This window comes from Macrotis lagotis, chromosome 7, assembly GCF_037893015.1.
Source record: "Macrotis lagotis isolate mMagLag1 chromosome 7, bilby.v1.9.chrom.fasta, whole genome shotgun sequence".
Lineage (NCBI taxonomy): Eukaryota > Metazoa > Chordata > Mammalia > Peramelemorphia > Peramelidae > Macrotis > Macrotis lagotis.
In genome coordinates, this window is record NC_133664.1 from 123,169,202 (window position 1) to 123,192,132 (window position 22,931).

The following is a 22,931-nucleotide window of genomic DNA, read 5'->3' on the forward strand; positions in this document are numbered from 1 at the left end:
TGTCACAACAGAACCCACAAATTTAGGGAATTTCACTAAAATTCCATCTTCTAAAATTCCCAAAGCTCTTTTTTCCACAAATTGGGAATCAGGAACTGAATTTGAATCTATGGTCAATTACTGACTAGATCTGAGACTTTGTGCAAATCATCAGATTATTCCAAATCTCACAATTTTTCCAGAAGTCAAATAAGATGATTTCCATGTATAACATTCCATGTGGGAGCTGGTGACCCGCATGTGTATCCTGGGCCTGGAGTTAGAAAGATAAGTTAAAATTTGACTTCGGACTTTTGATAGCAATGTGATCTTTTATTTGTCTCTGTTTCCTCAAGGACAAAATGGAGATAATAAGAGAATAACAGCATCTACTTCCCCTTTATTTTGAGGATCAGAGGAGACAATATTTGTAAAGCATTTAGCCCAATTTCTGTCACATAATAAGCATTTTGTAATGCCTATTCCCCTTCCTTTTCCCATGCTAAATAAGGCCTGACAAAACTGGAACCTTATTATTTACATTCCTTCATTCAGAGAAGGAGTGACCAGTATCTTCCTACTACTCTTTCCCTAGCCCAAACCCATTCTTAGTTGTAACAAAGCCATTTCTTGAATCTCCTAGTAAATCTAACGGATTTAGCTAATTTCATATGACTTAGTCAGAGGTGAGATTTAAACACAGGTCTTCCTGATTATAAACCCAGCACTCTATCAGCTATGTAATGCTCTCTTTCACCTTCTCAAATAATTCCTAAGAATACCAGGGATGACTTTCCTGTGTAGATGAAATTACCTTTCCCCTAACAGACTTATTTTGTTTTACAGTTTTATCCTTCATCATATACTTCAATTATTTATTTGTTACAGAAGTAAATGAAAGTCATTTGTCTGTAAATTCCCAGGTATCCTCAGAAGTCTTTCTTTTGAACAAGAGTCTCATTTTAAAAACTAATAGTTCAACCTCACATTTGGTACTTGCAACAGATTATACATTTAGACCAACAGTTCTCTAATTTCATTTTTGAATTCCTTCAAAACTCTTAATTGAATACCATATATTACTGCTATTTTTCCATTTATTTTAGTAATTTGGCTTAGAACTTCCTGAAGTTCTGATTAATATTTAGTCTAGTTCTTCCAACTCACTCATTTTAGGGGATACGGAGTTGGTTGGTTGGTTCTTGTCCTTCAATATCAAATAAGATCAAAATGACATCACCATGTTAAAGAGACAACTTACAGTGTGTCCCAGTGTGTCCAACTACAGCTGATCAGACCAAAATACAGGTTTGGAATGCTCAACCACAAATAGTCTGTGAGAACACTTGGGATGTTTACTCTAAATTTATGTATCTCATGTTTCCTTTGATTTGCCTTGTTCCTAGAGCACAGCACCCTCTCTGATAAGGGCACATTTTCCTGGGCCAGTGTCTCCCATGAGTACAATCAATTCTAAAGTTCTGAAGAGAGACTTTCAGAGTATCCCAGTATCACCTCTTCTGACCCTCTTGTGAATGTTTACTCTGTGTGAATTATCCATAAAATAGTCTTTTTGGCAAGCATATGTAGGATTCTCCATAATTAGTCCTCAGAAAAGATTCAGCTAAATGGCTTATTTAGCCTTTTTTGGACATCTTCTCATCTCTTCTTCTTCCTTGTCATCTTTCCATGCCCATTTCCTGCCTTTCATCATTACTTATTCTGTAACTGGCTTTCTTCTTGTATTAGATGGACTTTTTTTTTTTTTTTGTGAATTTTAGAGGTCCTTAAAGAAGATTCTCTTCAAAGACTTTTTGCTCTTCTTAATGTCTGATTTACCTAAGACATTCTAACTTTTGTGGATGTTATGCTCTCACTTGGGCAATTTTCCCAATTTTGGAATTTGAAAGTTTTGCAAAGATTTTTTCCTCCCTGCAAAAATCTTTTTAACCAGGCTGCACTGAATTTATATAGACAAATGTTTCCTCTTCTTTCCCTACAACACATATTTTTTTAGATAAACATATGATTTTTTAGAAAACTTTTTCAGATTCTTTCAAGTCCCATGTAAAATCTTGCTTTGTTAGAAGACTTTCCTGATCTCTTTTAACCTCTATTTTAAAATTATCCTATATGTAGTTTGTTTGAATATAGTTGTTTGCATATTGTCTTCCCTATTAGACTGTGGTTCTTTGAAAGCAGGGATTATCTTTTCTTTGTTTCTGGTTTTAATATTCCCAGTGCCAGACATATTTTGTTCTTTTGTTCAGTTGTGTCCTACCCTACTGTGACCCTGGGAGGGTTGTCTTGTCAAAGATTCTGGAATGATACTCAAGCTCATCTTATAGATGAGGAAACTGAGGCAAATAGGATTAAATGATTTGCCTAGAGGTCATATAGCAAGTATTTGAGATCCTATTTAAATTAATAAATCCTAATTAAATTAAATGAGATCCTAATTAAATTAATAAATTAAAAATGATTTGACTTTTTAAAAAGAATGTTACTGGCTTGTACTTATTTTATTCATTCCCTTTTCATAAGGTTTGTGATCATTTTCTTTCAATGGGAAAAATTGTTTAAATTAGGAGACTTACAATCAGAAGGCTTTTGGAAGAATCTTTATAATCAGAATAAGCTCATACTTCCATGTTAACAAATTGGCTTAATATTATTTTAATTTATAACTTAAAATTGGGGTAAGTTTTCTACATTGGAGACAGACCTAATAAATGTATCTAAATTGATAAGGTTAGGGACATATGATTTCATTGATATGAGGAAGACCTAGATAAGGCAACTTAATAAAGAGAAGTTTTAGTACTTTCTTTGCCACTTGTAGTCTGAGAGGGCTGAAGTGAAAAGAGTAGGATCACACAGCCAGTTGTCCTTTGTTTTTGAAAAGAACTAATGACTCCAGGAGGTGTTGTCTTGCAAGTGAATTGTACTTAAGTGGGACAGAGATGCACGAGGTCACTAGCTTCTTTTATTTGACCAGTGATGACCCATGATGAAGTGGATGACCTTGGCATCTTCCATGTCTGACCTAAGTGCTCCACATCACCTGCTTTAACCATTTTCATGGTCATTAAAACAACTTGTTCTATCTTCCATTTTGATGAGGGAAGTCTTCATATCCTTTGGGTAGACACATCCCTAATTCACTAAATAGGTTTAAGGCCTGTCAGGTACCCTGAACTTGGGTTACTCTGTGGGCCAAGGAAATTTTGCCAAGATATGACTGCTGTGTATGCTTCACAACTTCTTGGAACTCCAAGTGAGAATTGAGGGACAGGTGGATTCCAAAAATGGATTAGCAGCAAGCCTTTACACCAGAAGGTCAAGAACTCCTGAACATTCCATTCACCTAGCCACTGACTAAAACATATAGCATACCTTTGGGATATTTGGTTTATGGGGTATCTAGTGATTATGTATGACTTAATAACATGAAATTGTTTTCTTCCTTGTGTTTCATCTGATTCTTCTGGAAATTAAATAAACATATATTTAAAAACATTGATATATAATATAAGCATATATACATATATAAATCTAATCTTATCCCTGTGATTATATATATATATATATATATATATATATATATATGCACACAATGCAAATTCATTGGATTTGCCTTAAATTGTGGCAAATCTAGAATGGATATCTACTCTACTACTTTGCTAATAAAATTTGTCCTTATCTTTACCATGAGCAAAATTATCAGCTTTGTCAGAGAATATTCATAGTTTATAGATAATATCATATAGTCTAAAGACTCTACTGACTCTAAAGTTTCAGACTTAAGTCTTTTCTAGAATAGTCAGTTTTAGTCTTTTCTGCAGCTACATAGTGTATTCTAACATCAAACATGTAGACAAGGTGAATGTGTGGATAAATACATAGAAACCTAGAATCACTTCTGCAAAAAAAATAAATTAAAATATGTCTTTTTGGTGGCATAGTATTAACATAGAAAAGACAGCTCATTATTTTCCTCATGTTCACCCTTGCAAAAGAAATTGCTTAGAACATCACAATATATGATTTACAGTAAAGCAATCTGATTAAAGATAATAAATAACCCACAGTAAACTCATTAGATACACTTTTCTGTTCCCTCAAGTAACAGTTACCCCTTAAATTAGAATATAAATCTGAAGATACCTGATATTTTCAATTCCTCAAAAGTTCAGATGAAGCTAAAGCTTGTGGCATATAGATTTTTTATTTTGTCTAATAATGGTTGTTGTTTTTTAAAATCTGAATGCATTTTAATCTTTATAAACATTTTATGGCTTAAGAATGACATTCAATTTAATAATTAAAACAATAAATATTTGCTAAGTGCCTACTATGTTCCAGGCTCAGTTCTGTGCTGGGATTTAAAAAAAAAAAGAAAAAGATAATTCCTTCTCTCCAGTACTTTATAATCTAATGAAAAAAGATGGAAGGGGAAAGAAATTTGATTCTGATTGCCTAATTAATGAGAAAAAGCTAATTATGGTCAAATAACTATATTTGGTTTTGACAGATGTGGTCCAGAGTTTAAAAGTGGAGAATGGAGAATACTGAGTTCTGGATCTTGAGTTCAAGATGCCTCTGGGACATAGTTTGAAATGTTTGATAGCTGTGAGACTATCTGAGAGGCTTCTGCCTAAATGATCATTGGAATCAGGTGAAATTACCAAAAGAGAAAGATGAGAGTGAAAAAAGATTACAAAGAAGATTGTTTTATAATAACATCATTTCTTTTTTTAAAAAAAATTGATATTTTATTTTTCCAATTAAATGTTTTGGTAGTTTTTCAACAATCCTCTATTTGCAAATTCATAAATTACACATTTTTCCCCAATTCTGTTTTTTTTTAAGGCTTTTGCAAGGCAAATGGGGTTAAATGGATTGCCCAAGGCCACACAGCTAGGTAATTATTAAGTGGCTGAGGCCAAATTTGAACTCAGGTACTCCTGATCCCAGGGCCTGTGCTCTATCCACTGCGCAACCTAGCTGTTCCCCAAATTACACATTTTTCTAACATTCTCCCTTTCCTCCCCGCCCCCAGCAGTAAACAGTCTGGTAAAAGTTGTACAGTTCTGTTTAACATATTCATTTTGTGTAAGAGGAATTAGGACTAAAGGAAAAGAAAGAAAACCATGATATAGAAAGGAAAAACATAGAAGTTGTTAAAAGTGACCATAATATGCATTCAGATTCTGTGGTTTGGTTTGTTTTTTTTTCCCCTCTGGATATGGATGGCATTGTCCATAATAGTTCTCCCAGGATTCTCCTTGGTTTCTGAACTGCTGAGAGGAGATGCATCCATCATAGTTGTTCAACTCACAATATTGTTAATGTACATAGTGCTCTCTTGGTCCTGCTTATTTCACTCAACATCAGTTCATGTTATTCTTTTCATGCTTCTCTAAAGTCTGACCACTCATAGTTTCTTACAGAATAGTACTCCAATATATATTCCACAACTTGTTCAGTCATTCCCCAATCAATTAATAGTCCCTCAATTTCTAATTCTTTGCTACTACAAAAAGAGTTGATTTTTGAATATATGGAACTTTTCCCATTTTTTATGATTTCTTTTGGATATAGGCTTAGTATTGGTATTGCTGGGTCAAAGGGTGTGATTATGATGAGTTTTATTGCTCTTTGGGCATACTTCCAGATTCCTCTTCAGAATGAGTGGATCAGTATTGGTATTGCTGGGTCAAAGGGTATGATCAGTTTTATTGCTCTTTGGGCATAGTTCTAGATTGCTCTCTAGAAAATGTCCCAGGTTTCCCACATCCTTTATAACATTGATCATTTTCTTTGTCATCTTAGCCAAACTGATAGGTATAAGGTTATTTTAATTTGCATTTATCTACCACATCCTTTATAACACTGATCATTTTCCTTGTCATCTTAGCCAAACTGATAGGTGTAAGGTTATATTAATTTGAATTTCTCTAATAAAAAATGATTTGGAGCATTTTTTCATATGACAATATATAGCTTTAATTTCTTCACCTGAAAATTGCTTGTTCATATCCTTTTACTATTTATCAACTAGGGAATTGACTTATAATCTTATAAATTCGATTCAATGTTTTATATATTTTGGAAATGAGGCCTTTATCAGAAACATTTTTGTGAAAATTGTTTCTCAACTTTGTATTTCCTTCTAATCTTGACTGCATTGGTTTTTATTAGTGTAAAAGCTTTTAAATTTTAATATAGTCAAAGTCATCCATTTTGTAATTTATAATGTTCTCTATTTCTTGTTTTGTCATAATTTTTCCCCTTTCCATAGATCCAACAGATAAGAGTATTTCTGGATCTCTTAATTTTTCTATGGTATCTCCCTTTTTGTCTAAAATCTTGTACCTATTTTGACCTTATTTTGATATAGGGTATGAGATGTGGGTCTATGTCTAGTTTTTGCCATACTATTTTCCAGTTCCCCAACAGTTTTTGTCAAATAGTGAGTTTTTATCCTATAACCTAATGTCTTTGTTTTTGCCAAACAGTAGATTACTGAGGTCATTTTCTACTGTTTCTTTTGTACCTATTCTAATCCATTGATCCATTACTCTTATTTCTTAAATAATACTAGGCAGTTTTGATGACTGTGGTTTTATAGTATAGTTTTTAGATCTGGCACAGCTGGGCCACCTTCCTTTTTATTTTTTTTCATTAATTCTCTTGATATTCTTGAACTTTTGTTGCTCTAGATGAATTTTGTTAGTAATTTTTCTAGCTCTGTAAAATAGATTTTTGGTAGTTTGGTTGGTATGGGACAAAATGAGTAATTTAATTTGGGTAGAATTGTCATTTTTATTATATTAGCTCATCCTGATCACGAGCAATTGTTTAGATCTGACTTTATGTGAAAAGTATTTTGACATTGTGTTCATATAGTTTCTGGGTTTGTCTTGGGAGATAGAGTCCCAAGTATTTTAGTTGTCTACAGTTATTTTAAATGGAATTTCTCTCGTAATTACCCTTGAGCTTTGTTGTTTATATATAGAAATGCTGATGATTTATGTGGGCTTATTTTATATTCTGCTACTTTGCTGAAGTTTATTAATGAAAACCATTTCCCTGTCCTTGTGGATAGCCTCAAATAATAGTATTATAGTTGACCTGATTATAGTTCAGATAAATTCAACATCTATTTATTTAGCAACTTACTTTGAAACCAAGGCACTAGGTTAAGCACTGAGGATACAAAAATGAAAAACACAATTCCTGCCTTCTAAAAACTTCAAAAAAGTAATTCAAAAAAAGTGGGTAGCAGAATTCTATAAGAAATTCTGAGGAGGGAGAACAATTTTTAGCTGCAAGTAAGAGGAAAGGCTTTATGGGGGGTGGTATGAGTTGAGCTTAATGAAGAGAATTCAAATAGCTTAGACAATGCATTTTAGGCATGGGGCAAGCCAAATGGTTAGGGGAGATAAATGTGATATTTTAGGAATTAGCATCACCCATGACACAGAGAAGTGGGGTTTTTATATATTTTTATATATAAATATATATTTATATATATTATATATTTATATATTCTTAATGAGTTGGGCTTTTCTACCCATATTAGAGTGTTATCAGCTATTAAGCTCTTGTAATTAAAACCAGGTCTGAAATGCTGGAATGTTTCCAACAGAAAGGCAATAAAATGATTATAGGTTTTAGGGGGAAAAATTGAGGAGAAAAAAATTAAAGAGTCACTCAAATTGTATCCATACAGGGCTAACACACAGAGTTTTGGTCAATTTGATCAATTTTTTTTAACTGGTGCTTTTGTGTTTGGACAAATTATTTAACCCAATAGAAGGCACAGATTGTGTAATTTAAGGTCTTCCAGGACTGTATATAAAGGTATAATATTTGATGGTAGACAATTATATTGTCCAATGAGGGCAGAATACCAAAAAATGACTGTTTCAAGATATATAAGTTCTAATTTAATAAGTCATTGTGATGTGAAGGTGTTCTTAGTTGAATGACTTAGTTCTTGATGTTCATGCTAGTAGGGTGTAATCCCTGGCACCCTCATCAAATTGGAAAGGTTTAAATAATGCCCTGGTAATGAAGTATTTGTTATCCAAGGTAAATTCAGAAAGTCTCATGACCAGGTGGGTCTCATTATTTTTGGCCCAGCAACTCCTGGAGACCATCTTTTAACTCATATTATAGTTGCTGTATCAGTGGAAGTACCATCAACATGGATGAAATGTCAAGTATTTGAAAAAATTTAAAGATTAGATAATGTGTATCAAGGAAGTTTGTAAAGTTCTCTGAGACATGTGTCTTTTTCAGATAATAGCTATTTCGTGTAGTTTCTTTTTTTTTTAGGTTTTTTGCAGGGCAAACGGGGTTAAGTGGCTTGCCCAAGGCCACACAGCTAGGTAATTATTAAGTGTCTGAGACCGGATTTGAACCCAGGTACTCCTGACTCCAGGACCGGTGCTTTATCCACTACGGCACCTAGCCGCCCCTTCGTGTAGTTTCTTTAAAAATTTGATCTGGATGATCTGATTGGACTTGACCTCCTAGTGTTCCTAAATTTTATATGCCTATGCAGCCCTAGTCTCATTTTTATTCTATTTTATCAGCTCCTTATTCCTTCCTCCATAGAAATGGTGGGAGATTATTAGGGAGATTCCAGTCATCCCCACTTCATGAACCTGAATATATTCAGTATACAACTTGAAAGGTAACACTTATCCTTCACTGGCAATTCAGATCAAAGCTTATGTTGTATATTTACTCTCTCTCACAGTACTTTGTTTTCCAATTCTCATCTTTGAAAAACTTTCCAAAACTTATTTCATTGGTCAATTAGCTATTCAGGAAACCCTCTAAATACCAAGAGATATACTCTCTAAGTCATTGTATAATGTGCCTTTATCAATCTCATTGGAATGAATGTATGATAAAGCATTTTTCCAGGTTTAATATGTCAGTTTGGGCTATAAGCACTAAGGATGCAATACAAATAAAAATAGTCCCTGCCCCTAAGTTCTGGTGGGAGACGAGAGAAGGGTGACCAGAGAATATAAGTGACATGGTTTAGAAATAGCCAGAAAATGAAATAGAGTCTGGTTCCAGACAAGAAAAGTTTCCATCTTTTCTACTTGTTAAATTAATATTTTTTCTAAACTTTTGAAGTTGCTGCATTATTTTTGTTGTTGAGATATTTCAATATTCATATGAGACTTACTAGAATTGAGAGATCATGGGATAAAATTTTAATGAGTATACATCACTTAGAACTTTCTAGGTTCACAGGGGAACACTTTTTCTACCTCTTCCTTTTACTTTTTATTAGCTCCACAATTTAGGAACATAAGCTCTGAGACCTAACCAAATACTTCTGCCTTTGTCAATTTACATACACCTATTTAAATCCACATTTGATTTTAAAAATGGAATTCACTTTTTCTTCTCCCAAATATATAGATTTTATGAATTCTTTCAATTCTCTTCTTTGGATTCTCCAGTTTGACTGCATAAGTACAAAGATGGTCAGAATATATAGTTTATGATAGGGAAGAGCAGAGTAGGTTTTTTTTTTTAAATCTGTTGAAAGGGATTGATTTAGCTTAAAGCGTCATTTGGAAAACTCTCAATAATTCTAAACTGGGAGGACCCTTCTAAGCAGGGGAGGGTTTAATAAGAAGCAAGACAAGTCTTCACAGCTTGGGCAAATCAAGTAAACAATTCCAATTTAACCAATTTTTTTTCTGTTGATATTAAAATAGGTAAGATATATAGATTCTGTTATTAAAAAGTTCTTATTCTAATGGCTTGAGTAGAACAAGTGCACACAAAGACCATGATAGAAGAGGGAAATACTAAAGATACACAAAAATAAGAATGAGCACACTTTCATCTAAGTCAGACAAGGCTTGTCAACAGGTGGAAATATTGATGGGATGGAGTGGAGGAGGAAGACCATTACAAAGGAGAGCAGCATGTGGAAATCAAAGCGAGAAGGAAAAGGGCAGAACAAGAATGGGGAAGACAAAGTGACCCAGTTTGGTTGAAAGGAAGTATTATAAGCATATTCAGGGTGGAGCCAGAGTTGAAGAGCCTTGAATGTCAAGATCAAAAGTTTATGGGATTCATTAGGCAATGAGGAATCATGGAAGGTTATTAAGTGAATTATAATTATAATGCTGTGGTTAGAAGTTCGAACTTGGGTGACGTTGTTTAAGATAGAAAAAGGCTATCACCAATAGCCTGAGAAACGATAGCCTGCATTACTTTTGTGGTGGGAGTGGGGGTGAGGGCCTAGATTGAAGCAGCACTGAATATTTAACATCGTTCTACAGCGCTTTACATAATTATCCCATCTGATCTATAGAACAATCCTTTCAGGGTAGGTGCTATCATCATTTTATAGATGGGGAAACGGAGGTTTAGAAAGGTGGATGAAGGGTCCCAAGATCGCATAGCAGCTCCTGAGTATGAGGTGGAATTTGAACCTAGATCTTGCTGTAAATTTAGCGGGTTATCCTCTCTCCGGGAAACAGAGAACAAAGCAACGGAATGGGTGTGTGAGCTGAGGGAAAGGGGGTGACAAAGTCAAAAGACGACTGAGCTTGTAAGCCTTGGAGGACTGGGAGGATGATGACATCGTTAAAAAAAAAAAGAGAGAAGTTAGAAGGCACAGGGAAGGGGCCAGTTTGGTAAGAAGCTAAGTTCGGTTAATAAACGTTTTGAGTAGAGATTATCTATCAGTCAGTTGGAAATTAATATGGAACTGGAACTGTAGGGAGACGTTGTCATTGGAGATAGATTTGAGTCATCTGCAAAGAGGCGATAAGTGGCGGCAGTGGAAGGAGAGTCCGAATCTTGAGGGTCTGAACGCCTTTAAAAGATAGAATGAGGAAGGCCAGGACAGAAGCATTAATTCTTCAGACTGTCATTTGCCCTTATTTTTATTTTTTTGTCCGCAGAATTTAAGTGTAGGGTCTGGCATACAGCAGGAACTTTTACAGGGTCGTCAGGGAAGATGCTCTTTCTTTCTCGTCAGACTCGATGCAAACTTTTGAAGTTGATCGGGGGTCGGGACCATTGCCCCGGGGCCCCTCCGGGACGGGAGCCTTTTCGCCTTTGGTGTGACCCAGTGCAGATGCATTCCTCCTCCTTTCTCATCCAGCCCGTTTTGCGGTGTGCGGGGCGGGCAGGTGGGGCGCTCCGTCCCCTTCGGCGGTCAAGGGCAGCCCTACCCCGGCGGCGGCCGGAGGAGGCAGCCCGCCCGCCGCCGCCGCGGCCCCAGGAAGCGTGGGTTCCGCGCATGCGCCCCGCGCCGCGCTGCCCCGGGAGTGCCGGCCACCCTCCCGCTCCCTCCTCCGTGCGCTTGTCACTTCCTGCCCTCTCCCCATCTCCGTCCGGGGTCAGCCGCCCGCCTCCCAGCTCCCTGTCGTCGGCTCCGGAGCCTCGGCTTGACCCCCTCCCCCCGAGCTCCCCTCGGGCCGCCCGCTGCTCGTGTCTTCGGGAAGGGGGAGCGCGGACTCCATAAAGTTCCCTCCAGCAGCGCCCCCAAAGGCGAGGAGAGCCCCGCGGCCGGCCCCTCCCCTTCCCCGGAGCAGAGGCGCGTCCTGCAGGTGAAGGGGCTCCCGCCGCGGCCGCCTGCAGGCCGGGCCTCCCGAGGGGCGGCGGTCGGGGCGGTTCCCCCTGTCAACCGCCGGCGCCCGCGCCCCCGCCCGCGGGCCGGGACGTCGAGAGCCGCCGCCGCCGGCCCCAGCCCTCCGGGACCCGGGGTAAGCCGCGCCGGCCGCCTCGGGGGTGGGGGTGGGGTCGGGCCCGGCTGCCTCCCGCCCAGCCCGGGAGACGGGGGCGGCTTTAAAACGCCCGGCGCCGCGCGGACCGCCGACCCGGGCCGCCCCCTCCCCCCACGCGCCCCGAGGGGGCTTGCGGGCCGGGCCGCCCCCGCCCCCCGCGCCCCGGCGGGGGCCCCTCGCGCGCTGCCCCGCGGCGCCTCAGCTTTGTCGGGACGCCGCGGCCCGGCCGAGGGGGCCGCGGGGGGGCCCGGGAGGCCCGGCGCCGCTGACGGGGCTTGTGCTTCCTCCCGCAGGGGAGCCGCGATGCGGAGCGGGGGGCTGTAGGAGCCCAGCAGGTCGCCCCGCCGAAGATGCCGCTGAGGGACAAGTGCTGTCAGACGGACCACCACCACCATGGATGCTGCGAGCCAGGTAGAGGCCGGCCCGCCCTGCCCGCCGGGGCCCTGGGGCACACGGACGGTGCCGCGGCCAGGCATCCCCACCGCGGCCGCCACTCGGCCCTCTTTTCCTTTAACTTGAAAGACAGCTCGAGCCGTTCCCCGTGCCCTTGCGAGTGCCAGACGGAAAGGAAAGCGAAAAAGTGCACATCTTTGTGTAGATTGGTGCTTTGAGGCTTCTTAAAAACCCCCCGAATCTGCTGAGTTTATGTGAAAGGAGACTAGGCAACAGTCCTGCTTTCCTTACAAGTTACGCGGTTTAAAAATGCAGCTCCGGGCTTCTGCTAAATAGCAATAACCGTGTTTAAGTTATCTCTCGTCATATACATTTTCAAAACAAGCCATTTTTTTTGCATATATCTTTAGTAAGCCTCCGTATTCTTAGTGTATATTCATCAGACAGAAGGGGGCTTTTTGATTTAACTTGTGAACTGGAATATTCTGGGCTTTAGCCACCCAGTGATGCCTTTTAGCTTCATTTTCACTTTTAAACGGTGAGATCTAAATTTGTTTGACAGATGTTTCTACTTACATTAGAACAGTGATTTGAAGTGAAGTTTAATTTATTCATAGGCATTTATATGAACGGCTTAAAATAGAATCACAGAATAAACATTTTCACTTTTTTTTTCAAAATAAAATCTTTTCTTCCCACCTTAGGAGTAGTTGTATATGAATGTACAGAAATGTATACATTCTTTGACTATAGATTTCCATAAAAGTTATTAATTAATTAATTCATTCAGTTATTCATTAAGTGTACACAGTACTTTATCCTAGCCTCAATGAAGAGTTTGCTGGATCACTTTAGGCCTTTAGAATGGAAACATTTGGGGGTGGTGATAGTGTTAATATACCTGAATGTGCCAGATTTCATTACAATACTGTTCACTTTAGTGGAATGATTTTCTTTTAAATAATAGAATAAATGGTGACTTTCCTGTTTTTTGGGGGAGCCCTCTGTTCAGCTCATGACAGGGAGCACTGGGTTTCTTTTTTTTTTTCTGTCACTTTACTTCTACCACTACTTAGTCTTTTGCCATAAAACAGCTGATTTCAGAATGGGAAGCCAGTTTTCTGTATTCATAACTTAACAGCTTTATTCAGTGTCTTTTTAAGTTTAAAACATCGTAGTCCACATCCCAGCACCCTAAAACATCCTCAAGTTTCATGTATATTTTGCATTGTGTGCATTACAAATCATAGAATCTTAGAGTTGAGAGTCTATCTTGTTCACTCTGAATCAGAACAGATTTCCTCTCTGACATATCAATAGTCATCCAACCTTTGTTGGAATACCTCTAGTGAGAAAGAAGTCACTTTCTTCCAAGGCAGTCCATCCTATTTTTTGCATATCTATGATCTTCTAGGATTTTTTTCTTCAAAATTTACCTCTTCTATAACTTCTTTATGTTGTTTCTAGTTCTGTTTTGTAGGACCAAGCAGTACAAGTGTTTAGACTTGTACTTATTGCAAATGGCAGCCCTTTAAATGGTTGAAAATTGCCATCATGGCCCATCTAAATCTTCTTTTCTCAAGGCTAAACACCCTGGCTCTTTCAACTAATCTTCCTCTAGTTTTGAGGTCTTTTACCATCCTTTTCAGTTCATCATTGTTCTTTCTCAAATGTGATGCCAAGATCTGAACAGAATAGTCCAGTATGTGGAGTGTACAATGACTCATGTAGCCCTAGATTTTTGTGTCTCTTACAATGCAACCAGTGGATTCATTGACTTCCATATGATGCTGTTGACAAATATTGAGATTGATAGTCCACTAACCCCCCCCCCGACTTTTTTTCAGATGGACTACTATTTAACTTTCTCCAACTTGTATCTATGAAGTCTATTTTCTGAATTCTGTTATAATACTTTATTTTTAATTTCTTTTACAATTTTATTAGATTTTGCCCATTGTTCTAGATGGTCAAGATATCTAAGAATCTGATAGTCATACATTGTGTCTGCTATCCTCAGCTTTGTTTCAGTAAAAATTTTGAAAAGCTAGACTTTTAGCCGTCATTAATAAAAAAAAATGTTAAAAAACACAAGGCCTAGCACAAATTCCCTGCAATTCTTCACTGAAGACCTACTGCCAAGTTGACATCAACTTGAGTCCAGAGTCAACCAGCTTAGAATTCATGTAATGGTACTAGTTCACATCTTTCCATCTTCACTAAAAGAATATTATTAGAGACTTAAGCATTCTTTTCCTCTACCATCTGTTAGGTGGTGCAGAGGATAGAGAATCAGCCTTGAAGTCAGGAGGACCTGAGTTCAAATCTGTTCTCCACTTGACAGCTACTAGCTTGCAACCAGGGTCATCTCTAGTCGTCCTGATTCATATCTGGTCACTGGATCCAGATGACTCCAGAAGAGAAAGTGAAACTGGTGACTTGACACAGCACTCCTTCCAATTAACATGCTTGTCATGGCATCACCTCCCTGATGTCATAGTTTTCTTTTAGAATGAAGAACAAATATCATCATCATCATCATATTAATCCTATTACAGAAAAGAGATATCATTATGCAGGCATGACCTATTCTAGAAAAAGTTCTTTTGAATCACTACTTCCTTTTGTTGATCTTCTGTTTAATAATATAGAATCAAATTTTGCTAGAACTCCAAATTAAGGTCATTGGTCTTTAGTTTGTAAACTCCATTCTTTTTCCTTTTTTGAAAGTTGAATTATTGAGTGTTTCCTCATATCTCATCCTGTGAGCACTTTCTTGTCCTCCATGATCTTTCAGTATCTCAGCAATCACACCTGTCAGTTCTTTTAGTACTTAGGAGGGAAAAAAAAATTACGTCCTGGTAAACAGGATAAAATTTGTTAATTTTGAAATAACCAAAACCAAGATGTTTGAAGTCATGTTAAGCTTATGTTCCAGTTCATGTCTGAAGACAATTCAAATCATTTCTCTAAATTTTTCATCTCAAAAAAAATATTTTGCATGGTTACTTTATTTGCAGTGTTTCAATAAAGTTTCCAGTGGATTTTTTTTTTTTAAGTTTTTGCAAGGCAATGGGGTTAAGTGGCTTGCCCAAGGCTACACAGCTAGGTAATTATTAAGTGTCTGGGGTCTGATTTGAACTCAGGTACTCCTGACTCCAGGGCTGGTGCTCTATCCATTGTGCCACCTAGCTGCCCCTCCAGTGGATTTTTGATGACAGTACAGTAATTGAAATATGACAATAAAATACTAAAAATGAACCAAAATCTTTGCTCATTTTTGAAAATTCAAGAAATCATTAGAAAAATGGCAGTAAAATTAAATAAAAACCCTATAGAAGTTTTCTATGCCATTATTTTTCAGAACTCTTCAGACTAGTGTTCTTGTTGCTTTGTTTTCACTAAAATTTTGAAAATTTTTTTTAATGTGAGGAAATTATGTTAGTTAAAATATTGGATAGATATTGATTAATTGTAATCTATTGGTTATTATTGCAGGGGAAGATGTTTTCTGTAAGAGTGATTCCAAATGTTTTTCAAAGTTGATAGAATGTATTTTGTGGGGAGTTTCAGAAGAAGTCTTGGAAGAATTGATGGATTCTGATTGGATTCTCTCAAAAGATTGTTTTTCAGGGGCTAGAGAGTATCTGAGTTTAATTTATAAGCCATCAATAAAACCATGGCTGAAGACTGTATATTCCTAGGCAGATATTTGAATTAGGCTAAAGTTAGGAATAAATGTCTTTCAGAATAAAGAGGATTGTTTTAGGCTGCTTTGAGACAAGAACTTCACGGTGACAAGGGGTATCCCTGGCTTCCCAAAGACTTCCACCAGAGAACTTTTTCTGACAGGTCTTCCTAATCTCAAAAGACTTTCAGTATAGGCATAGCACTAGAATATCATTCTAAGTTAAAAAGTCATTAGCAGATTGGCCCCATATGATTACTTTTGTGTCCACGGCAACTCATGAAACTCCTTTGTGTGCAAAGGTGTGGTAATCTTCATTAGTGACTAGAGTATTCATAGAGATCAAATTATGGCTCTTTTGAAGTGTTTAAGCAAAGTATGATTGTTTTTTGAAGGACAAGGATCTTTGGAGTCCTTATAAGGTGAGAGAAGGAAAAAAACTGCATTTAAAACTGTTCTAGGGGACTATCCATACCTGGAAGGATGGACCTCGGAACTGAGTGAAGCTATTTTCATTACGAGATGGTGGGAGAATGTGGCAGGTTTTGAATTAGGTGAACAGGTAATTTGAGTATTGCTTGTCTTGCAAGGGATACAAAGGTGTATGAGAGGAGGTCTATTCAAATAGTACCAAGTAAATAAACTTTTCTAGGTTTGGGAGTGGCAGTAATTATTTTCATGAACCTGAGTGTGTTTTCAGCTGAGGAAGAAATTTTTTTCTTCTCTAGTGAGGATTCCATAGACTGTCTGGGGGTACAATTTCTTACATCCTTAGATTCTTTCCTAGGACTGTTTTTACCTATATGTCCTTGGGAACATTCCTGGTTCTTTAGAATGAATAGAATTTTTTTCTATTTTTTTCTTTTAGGTTTTGTTTTTTTTGCAAGGCAAATGGAGTTAAATGGCTTGCCCAAGGCCACACAGCTAGGTAATTCTTAATTGTCTGAGGCTGGATTTAAACTCAGGTACTCCTGACTCCAGGGCTGGTGCTCTATCCACTGCACCACCTAGCTGCCCCAATAGATTTTTTTTTTAATATTTCTTTCAGTGAGTACAACTATCAGCGGCCTCTTATGAATATGTCAAAAAGTTAGATCATCAATCTTTGAAAAAATTGATTGTTTTTATTTTTAGCTTTGTTTTATACACTTGACCTTTAGTGTCCTTTTTGAATATATGAGAAAGATTTCTGACCTTTGGTATTTGTCACATAAAGTAACAAAGATGAGTTAATGTTAAGAGTTTGGAGAACTTGTGTTATTTCTCTTTTTATTTTATTTTAGAATTATTTGTTAAAGCTGGGACATTTTTACTTCTTTAGGAGAATTGAATTGATTCTAAATTTACTTCTTTTCTTTGATTATTGAGGGTCCTTTTTGTTCACATTAATATCAGATCTTTGTAATTTACTAGGCAGTTAGAAATGGAATTAGTTCTATAGTTGGGAGGCTTGAAACTTTGTAGGCTCAGGTTCTCTGACAGTGGGTGCACCTCCTAGCTTTGTAAACTGGTTGGGAGTACCTTGTAGTGGCAAATTGCAAGTTGGGGCATGATGGAAAATAAAAATGGGATTGATGTTCATGAGTTGTCATTTTCTGCTATAGCCTTTAGTATAAGTGGTTTTAGACGTACAAGCAACTTGTCTCTGTCTGGCTGGAACTTTTAGAATTGTGGTTTGCATGAGTATTAACAGAAAATGATCCCTGATAACTCTGAGAGCCAGTGATTCTGGACTCATGAGTTATGGTGTGATTTAAATTAAACAATGTTATAAAATTCATTCTTTTTCTTTTTTTTTCCTTTCCTCCCTTTTTTTTTTTTTTAAAAGGTTTTTGCAAGGCAAATGGGGTTAAGTGGCTTGCCCAAGGCCACACAGTTAGGTAATTATTAAGTGTCTGAGACTGGATTTGAACCCAGGTACTCCTGACTCCAGGGCTGGTGCTTTATCCACTACGCCACCTAGCCACCCCTAAATTCATTCTTTTTCAAGAAAAATGTCAGGAATTTTTGTTAAGAATCGTCAGACCTAAAAAAGGCAAAATTAGATTTTTGTTGTTGAACTTAATTACTCCTTAAAAGTATCATTTCCATCAAGAAGAGAACTTAGTCATGCTAAGTTGGTATTTGTCTTATTAAAAAGCATACTGTGAATAACAAATATTTTAATAATTTGTATTATAATTATGAACATACATTTGTTGAGAACCGAAAGCATTTTTAGTTTAAGTTGTAATATATAAATGATACTAATTTCTTTATGGGGATGGGATGGGTATTGATATCTTTTATACAGTGTATATTCTGGAACCTGGAGATCCTCCTTTGTTACAGCAACCACTGCAGACTTCCAAATCTGGCATTCAACAAATTATTGAATGTTTTCGATCAGGTATGAGTATTTTGTTTCAAGATTTGTTTCTTGACATTAGGAAGAAACAGGAAAAAAAAACCTAGAAAAGCTTAGAAACAAATGACTTGTTAAAAATAAAAATTTATATGTTGTGTTTCTTTTTAAGATGCTTTTTCAATTTCATAGTTGCTTTTTGAAGATTGATAAAATTTGTGGTGTTTTGGCTCTAGAAGTTAGATTTTCTTCAGTTTTGCTTATATTTAGAATGGTATAAATAGAAAAGATGATTATTTGGTATCTTAAGACTAGTTTTTTGTGTAGTTAATATATTACTGATAAATATGAATGGATATGTCTGAAAACTAGATTGGTAATTAATATTGTTTGGGAGTACATAACTGAAAAATCTTGTCAGCATTGAAAAGAATTTTCAGTCTTAAGGAACCTCCATTTTTATAAATTTTATCAAAGTTACAAAGAAAAAGGCAGTTTACCTGAAGCTGTTCTTTGTGCATGCTTGTTTTATAAGTTTTATTCCTTAGAATCTTTATCTTGAGTCTTGATCATTTGAAAGTATTTACTAAATGCCAAATATGTGCCAGGCATCAAGGATATAAAGATGAAAATGAAGTAGCCTCAATCAAGTATATTTCTGTTGGGGCAGATAACTTTATACATATAATCCTATACAAAAGAAATAATAGGTAAATATTTTGGAATGAGGTTATGAACAGTTGGGGAGGGGAATCAGGTAAAACAATCTCACACTTTCATAAGAACATTGGTAGTTCTTGAACTTTAGCATTTAGGAGTCAAATATAGTTAAGAATTTAGTATCTTTTAGGTTTTTGTCACCTTACAGATATATAACCTCTGCTGCATTCTCTACCTTACAGGAATTATGCTCTATGTTAATGAATTGTGAGTCAAATATGATTAAACATGTGAAAATGAAAGTCTCTAAATATTTTTAAAGTCATTTATTTATTTAGAAAAATACAGAAAAAATTACTAGTGCAACAGAAGGTGTCCAGATTTCATAATAGGATTTTCTTTCAGCTACCTGAAACATGTAATCTATTATTTAACTTGTTAGTTGTGCCATGGAAATAAGGAAAGGGATGAGACTGTTTTCATTTATAATTTTTTTAACTATTGTCTTCATCTATAATTTTCTTAATTTTCTTCTCAGTTCTAAATGAGCAAGTAATGTCGTTTTTATATTGGTTGTATTCTCTGTGTCATTTGTTCAAATGGTGTGATTAGATTTGTAAAGTTAATTCAAAATTGAAATCTTGTTAGAGACAACTTTTTCCTAAGAACTTTTAGTAAAAGTAATTTTTTTTTCTATCTCGAAACAATAATTTCAACATCAGACACTTTCTCTGTTTGTGTATGTATAGTTTTTTCTTTATCTGCCCAGGAACTTTCTAAAGATATCAGACTTCCTTAAAGTCTAGGCTTCTGATTTATTATCATTATTGTTAATTTTTTTTGTGTGTACCCATTTTAAGGCCAGAATTGGAAATGCTAAATTCTATAATTTGCATTCTCTTAGCACCTATTTGTTGACATCAGATGATTCAGATTTAGGTATGTGGTACAGAAATTTGAATTTGAAAGAATATATATTAGTTAATTTATGGATTAATTCACAAATAAGAGTAATTGCTTACACTTATATGATGTTTTAATGTTTGCAAAGTTTTTTTTTTTTTACCATAATTCTGTTGTATAGTCAGAGTGCAAGGATTGTTATTATACCCATTTTACAAATGAACATATTGACACTGAGAAGTTAAGTGACTTGCCTATGGTCACACTACTTGTAAATGTCTGAGGTGGTTTTAAATCCAAGTCTCTCAATGCCTAAGTCAACACTTTTTGAAATACTTTGTTACATCTCACACTTTTTTCCTTTTCTTTTTTAGTAGTTAAATAATCTTTGGAGGTTTGTCCTTGAACTGAAGTTTAGTTTGCATAATTTTAATATAAACTTTTTTGTCACTATATTTGTGAAGAAGAGAAATTTTAAAAATAGATTCTTTATATCTTGATTTTGAGAGACTTTATACTCCCTCATGTTTTTTTCCATGGTTTTATATAGTATATATATATATATATATATATATGTATATATGTATATATATATGTATATATGTATATATGTATATATGTATATATGTGTGTATATATATATATATATATGTATATATATCCATGTTTGTATGGGAGCATGAGAGAACAAATATAGTTTAAGAATATTCTCAAGAGCATAGCTAGAAGTTTTAGGATTCAAAGTGAAAATTGCTTAACATTCCTTTTGATTTATGTCACTGGCAGCATGATCTCTCTTTGCTCTATCTTTAGATACCTTTTCCCACATGACAGTACTTTTTTTTTTTCTTTTTTGGGGGGACCTTGAGAGGGCTTTGTTTCCTCTTTCTTAATTTGTGTTCGTTTTCCTTCATCCTATCCCTTTTCTTAGTGGTCTAACGTTTTTTATTGTAGTCCTCTTTTCCTACATCTTTTCCCAAAACCAGGTCCCTGCCATATGTTTTTCTCTTACTGGACTCTTCTGTTCTTAACATTTGGACCATCTCGACCTACTCTAAAAAAAAAAAAAATGATTGGGATGTCATGTTCTTGAATATTGTGGAAGATGACTATTTGTTCTTACCCAGGGATTCTTACTCTTTTTTTGAGTAGTCTGGTGAAAATTATTAACCCTTTCAGAATAATGTTTTTAAAAGAATAAAATATCATGTATCAGATTACAAAATAAAGCATTTATATAGAAACACATGTATCAAAATATTGAAAAAGAATTTCCTAGATTAAGAATTCTTATGCTAGCCAGGGTACTGGAAGCCCTGTCTTCCCAACCTTTTTATACCCCTTATTTTCAGTTTAGTTGAGAAGTAACTGACCACTAGGACCTTACCTTGGACACCACACTTTCTGTTCTAGTCAGGTTAACATCTTTTATTTTGAATCTCATTTCTTTGCATCTCTATATGCTGATGAGTTTAGGAATATTCTGGCATTGGTACTTCTTATTACTTGAGATGGAGTTGACTTAATTCAAGATTTCCCAGTCTCTTGAGATTTGTTTTTGCTATTTTAACTTCATGCTCAGTTTTGATTAATCTAAACTTTTGACCTTTACTTTGGTTCTTTTCCCCTGCTGTTAATATTTCACTCTTTTTTTTTTACCTCCATTTTTTAGGTACTTTCAGACTACTTATTGCATGATTTTTGATTCATTGTTCTGTCTTGAATATTGGCTTTTGCCTGCTCCCTGATGCCTGACTATTGGTGTTTGACAACTGGTTCACTTTTTTACTTGACTCTCTGTCTGCCTCTATGAAACTCTATAACCCTCAGACTCTGTTCCCATAACTTCCTTTAAAAATATATATTAGAGTATAAACTTAAATATTCAATATCAACAAAACCAGTTTATGTTGCACAGTAACTATTTACATTTTATAATGAAATTTATAATTTCAACAAATATAGTATCACAGCTATTTTACAGTGACTCCCTTTGATTTCTCATCATGTTGTATGTTTATTCTCTTGAAAAAAATTAGTTTTAGTTAATTCTTAACAATATTCATCTGGTTCTGCTTTTTTTTTTGCTTTGCATGATTATTTAATTAAAGTTTTCCTCAATTTCTATTTATTCTTCATCTTAATGTTAATTGTCATGGTATTCTGTGACCTAATTATACCACAAATCATTTAGCCATTCCCTTGTTATTGGATATTTAAGTAGAATTTTCTTTTAACCAAGTTTTTCCCCCCTACTTTTAAAGTTTATTTAAAATACATGTTCTAAATATTTTAAACTTAATCCCCTCCCCCACTCCCAAATCTTATGCTAAAGTCATTGATGTTTTAATCATAATTTTTTAGTTTGAATTTGACTTTCCTTTTACTCCCTGCTAATCAACATCTGGTGAATTTGTTAAGAAGCAGTAAATGGCCTATAAGAAATAATAGAAAAAAAAAGGGGAGACTCTTTGTAGTTTACAAAGTACTTTCCTCATAACAACCTTGTGAAGTAGATAGTAGAAGTATTATTATCTATATTATATAGATGAAGAAGCTAAGACATAATTGTTAAGTTATTTGTCCAAGATAGTGTGAAAAATAATTATCAGTATCTTGATTCATTGGACAGTTCTCTTCCAACTCGTCTCTTCTGCAATAACTGTTCTCTCTTTCTCTTCATCTTGACTCCTTGGTAAACCAGGTCATCTCTATGCTGTCCTCTTCTCTTGAATCCCTTGCTCCTTTATCATATTCTCATTTTAGACTTGAGACACTTCCACCATTTATGCTCTTACACAAGTGATGCTGAACAGAGGTGAAGAAGATCATCATTCTGACTGGGTTTATTACAAATTTGTGTTTTCATAAATGTCAGCTGGACCCTCACTGCTTCTAGGAAAACCTAAATATACTTCCCTTCACAACTTACTCTCTCACTTTCCACAGAGGTTCTTCCAAACCCTTTCATTCTTCAAGTCTCCCCAAATCCCTCTTCCCCTAATCTCTCAGCTGAGAACCTTTCCTTTTATTTTACAGAAAAAATTGAGGCCATTTGCTGTGAACTCCCTCTTCTATCCCATTAATGTGTCTTCTGACACTCTTTCCTCTTTCACCCCTGTATCACATGACATGATAAGTAATCTTGTTTCTTACTAAGGCTAACTCCTTTACTTGTTCA

At 36.1% G+C, this 22,931-nt stretch overlaps 1 protein-coding gene across 6 annotated transcripts in view; it reads left to right on the forward strand.

Moving 5' to 3' along the window:
• ZNF800 (zinc finger protein 800) overlaps positions 1-22,931 on the forward strand; it is a 248,662-nt gene that overhangs the window by 135,743 nt on the left and 89,988 nt on the right. For 2 of the 6 annotated variants that reach the window (XM_074193779.1, XM_074193778.1), the window contains exons 1-3: positions 11,367-11,741; positions 12,056-12,173; positions 18,137-18,232. The exons of 2 other annotated variants lie outside the window; for them this stretch is intronic. In XM_074193779.1, coding sequence (XP_074049880.1) covers positions 12,113-12,173; positions 18,137-18,232 — 157 coding nt within the window. In that variant the 5' untranslated portion in view covers positions 11,367-11,741; positions 12,056-12,112. Of the gene's footprint in view, positions 1-11,366; positions 11,742-12,055; positions 12,174-18,136; positions 18,233-22,931 lie in introns of those variants that run through there. 2 more of the 6 variants (XM_074193777.1, XM_074193776.1) reach the window with 2 other exon arrangements.